The sequence below is a fragment of the Vitis riparia genome, chromosome 11, assembly GCF_004353265.1.
Source record: "Vitis riparia cultivar Riparia Gloire de Montpellier isolate 1030 chromosome 11, EGFV_Vit.rip_1.0, whole genome shotgun sequence".
NCBI classification, from domain to species: Eukaryota; Viridiplantae; Streptophyta; class Magnoliopsida; order Vitales; family Vitaceae; genus Vitis; species Vitis riparia.
Genome location: NC_048441.1, coordinates 12,295,544 through 12,299,786, shown reverse-complemented (window position 1 = coordinate 12,299,786; position 4,243 = coordinate 12,295,544). Strand labels below are relative to the sequence as shown.

The 4,243-nt window shown below is 32.0% G+C and overlaps 1 protein-coding gene across 1 annotated transcript; it reads left to right on the top strand.

The window, feature by feature from the left end:
- The first annotated feature begins 1,490 nt into the window (after positions 1 to 1,490).
- LOC117924764 (alpha/beta hydrolase domain-containing protein 17B-like) lies at positions 1,491 to 3,971 on the top strand. Its single transcript, XM_034843480.1, has 4 exons — positions 1,491 to 2,103; positions 3,282 to 3,318; positions 3,560 to 3,796; positions 3,888 to 3,971. Exons 1-4 carry the CDS (start codon positions 1,805 to 1,807, stop codon positions 3,969 to 3,971), a joined length of 657 nt encoding a protein of 218 aa, XP_034699371.1. The 5' UTR covers positions 1,491 to 1,804.
- The last annotated feature ends 272 nt before the right edge of the window (positions 3,972 to 4,243 follow it).

Here is a 4,243-nt window from a genome sequence, read left to right as displayed (position 1 = left end):
AAACGTATTTATAAGATTAAAGCGGGTTTATACTTATACAGTGTCATAAATTTTTTTCTTATTCGATTTAGGATATCATAAATCCTCTCATACAAACACAATGTTTTCATTGTATTTGATAGGACTACGAGATCAAACAGATAAATACTTTCAACGAAGGCAAATAAACTTTCGTTGTATTTGATGGGATTGCAATATCGAACAGATAAAGACTTTCAATGAGGCCAAATAAACTCTCACATCGAAGTTGAAGATCGACTCTAATAGACTTTTATATCATTTATAATAACATGTATTCAACTGATGTAGATATTATTTGCTTTGAGTCAAAGTGGACACTTAATTTAAAACACATTTGTAGAATTAAAAGAAATTATACTTATATAATATTAAAAAGTTTTTCTCTATATATTTGTTTTTATAATAATTTATTTATATTAAACATAAAAAAATAACATGTTATTTTTTTAATTTATAATAAATCATAAAGAATTATAAAAACAAATAATATAAAAAGATTCAAAATAAATTACTTTCAACAAAAAAAAATAAATACCTAAAATTGGAAATAAGATTCCTTTTTTATAAAAAGAAAAACATTATTAATTTTTTAAAATATATTTAAAAACAAGCTTGACGTCATAAAAATTAAAGCTGATTTTTTGGTGTGCAAACTACAATTTTTTGTTTTTAAGATTAAAGTAGGAGGAATAAAAAAATAAAAAAATAAAAAGAAGGAAAAAAAAAATGGAGAGTGAATGAATAAAATAAAGCGGGGTCAAAAGCAAAGGGGACAGTTGTTAAAAACGTAAAGGCCAAAGAGGAAAGGCAGGAGACGCAACCGTCATCTTTAGTAGGTTATTAAAAAAAAGAAAAAGAAAATAGAGAAATAGGGCGAAAGAAGAAAGGCAAAAAAATGAGGAATATGTGAGTGGGAGTGTCTGACTGCTGACTCCACTGCAACTACCCTGTTTAGATCCCAGCAGCAGCAGTAGCGCCAGCAGCCTTTGACCGAATCTCAGCCCTCCATCTCAACCTCCCCCAATATCCTAAATTCACCAATCTCCCTTATCCGCCCCTTTTACTTACCCACATTATTTGTCTTCCAATTATTTAATAATTCTAGGACCACTGATTTTGACAAACCCCATCCTGTTTTGCTTCAAGGGGACACCCCTATTAATATAATGGCCCCCACTCATCCTCCTTCTTTTTCCCATTTTTGCCCTCTCTTCTTAAAATCCTAACTACCTTTTTTTTTTCCCTCCAAATTAAAATTCTTGGTAGATGTTTTCCATGAATTTACCCATCATTTTTTTATTCATTTCATTTTCAATCCAGTCTACAACATTTATCGTTATTGGACTTAAAGGGTAAAACAGACATTTCATGTAATATAAAAAGGAAAAAAAATTTAATTTATATATATATAAAAAAAAATTAGAGGAAAGGGTGGGGGGGGGGGCGGGGCATGGTGACTTTTGTTTGTCTCCAGCAGTTCCAGCTCACCCGCTTAGATCGGATCCAATTTCTGCCACAAGCCCCCTTTTCCACTTTAATTTCCTCTGCCGCCACTTGTATTCTTGGATTGCCTCTGCCACAGCATACCTCCAACCTTTTTTTTTTTATTTTTTTATTATTTTTTTCAATTAAAAAAAAAAGAAAATAATAAAATAAAATAAAATCTTCTCGTTTTCCCGGTATTATAATTTTCTCTGAGAAAACGCAGGAAAATATCATTGATGGCCTGAACCCTCATTGATTGTGTGGCGTTTGCGTAGAGTGTTGAACTGGGTTTGCTTAAATGGGCAATGTAACGTCGAATGTTGCTGCGAAATTCGCGTTTTTTCCACCAGACCCACCAACGTACGATGTGATCAGAGAGGAAGATGGGAGGCTGGTGTTCTCCGGGCTCACCGCAGACAAGAACGTGGATGTTCATTTGCTTGATACCAAGGGTGGAAGCAAGATTGTAGCCACCTTCTGGAGACACCCTTTTGCCAGATTCACGATTTTGTACTCCCATGGCAACGCTGCTGACCTGGGTCAGATGCAGGAGCTATTCATTGAGCTCAGAGCTCACCTCCGTGTCAACATCATGAGGTACTTTTTCTCCTTCAATGTATTTCTGGTTCCTTTGTTTTGATGCTGTTTGTTTTTTTCATCCTCTGTGGTCCTCATGGAGTTTGTGATTCTGATTTCTCAATGCTTACTAGGGTGTTTGAGATGGTTTTTTTTTTTTTTTTTTTGTTCTTTTTTTATGTTTTTGGGATTGGTTGAATTCCTATTTTTTTATTTTCGTTGGTGTGTTTCTGAATTTTATGTGTTATGGGGTCCTGATTATGTTTTTCCTAAGCTTTGCTTTGGTTTTTTGGCCTGTTGTTGGAATAATTTAAATACTTTTCTTTTTCAAACTAGTTGTTAGATATATATTTGCTTGGTTTGTATTTTTCTTTTTCTGAATTTTTCGACAACCTTATAGATTTCATTTATGTCCGTTATGGATTATCTTCTATTTGGATTCTTTTGTTGGGATATATATTCTGTTTTTGTTGTTCTATTTCTTACATTTATGGAAACAATTTTACTTATATATATAAGTTCTATTGATGGAAAGGCCAATCTTTTGAAGCCAGTTATGTTAAGTTCTTGTTTACTCATCATTGATTTAATAATAGTTTGATGATTGTCTCATCTTTGTTTTGCTTGGCATGAAACTTGGGGGAAAAAATATAGAGGAAGCGAAGAAAAATAAAAAATTATTTTTGTAAGTCTCTTTAAACTCATTTCACTTATATTAACTAATTTTAAAATATATAAATTTTTGAGGAATTTTAAATCTATTAGGATTTTTTTATTTTTTATTTTTTTATTTTCATGGGAAAACCAAACATGAGAAAATACTTTCCGGGAACCAAAAATAGCCAAAGAGAGAAATAAATAAATAAATAAATAAACAATAAGGCCTTTATGGCTTCATGTTAATTTTGGCAATTTTGGGTCTGATGGGTTTTATTTAAATCAACTGGTAGATTTTTGGTAGATGCATTTAAACAACCTGCTTGATTTTTTTTTTTTAATGTTGTGTTGATGTTTTAGCGGATGAATATCATGAGACCACACTTTTTTTTTTTACCAGATGGTCAATACCTATTTGGAATTTGTATTCATTTCATTTTCTTTTTCAATCACTGACAATGTTTTTGAGCTGGGTTAATTCTGTTTTCTTGGTTTAAGAACCATTCTTTTTTATTCACTGAAGTTGTTTTGCTGTACTGCAGCTATGATTATTCTGGATATGGGGCTTCCACTGGTAAGGTAAAAATCTATGAAACTAATTTGCATTTGAAGTTCTGATAAAAAAAAAGTTTGCATTTGAAGTTGTTTTGTTGCTTGGAAAATCTAGTTGGAATTTATCTTTAAATGATTAAAGAATTTTTTTTTTTTAAAAAAGAAAGAAATGGACGATAGAAAATGGTCTTAGTGTTGATATTTTATACTGTCCTTTTTCTACATACGTTTCTCGTAGATTGATGTGGTTATGCAATAATTTTGATAGCCATCTGAGTTCAACACATACTATGACATAGAAGCTGTATACAATTGTTTGAAGAGAGAATATGGACTTAAGCAAGAGGATGTGATTTTGTATGGCCAATCTGTTGGAAGTGGACCCACATTACACTTGGCTTCTCGGTCACCAAAGTTGAGAGGTGTTGTTCTTCATAGTGCCATCCTTTCAGGCATACGAGTCTTGTATCCTGTAAAGATGACATTTTGGTTTGATATTTTCAAAGTAAGTTCAACTTGGCTTGGGTCTCTTCTTTTATTACATCCTTTAGTTTCTTGGTTTTTTGAATTGAGGATTTCCTGTGTGATATTTTCAGAATATAGACAAAATACGGCAAGTCAACTGCCCAGTTCTTGTAATACATGTGAGTTCCCCTTTTTTGCAGCTGAATTTCTTTTAACATCTGTAGTTTTATATATATAATTATATATATATATATTTTATCTGTGGGGCTTACAGCCAATTGATAGATTGAGATATCTACCTGTCATTGTTGGGATGGTTAGTTATATCACTTCTTTAAGTCCTCCTGTAGTCCTGTTCATAGCCTTGAAGTCATCATTAGTTCTGTTCTTTCTTCAAATGCCAAATGGTTAGTCTCAAATCCTTGAGATGTGAACAATGATTTATCGTGTTTATCTATTTGTTTTTAAGTGTTCTACATAATCTATA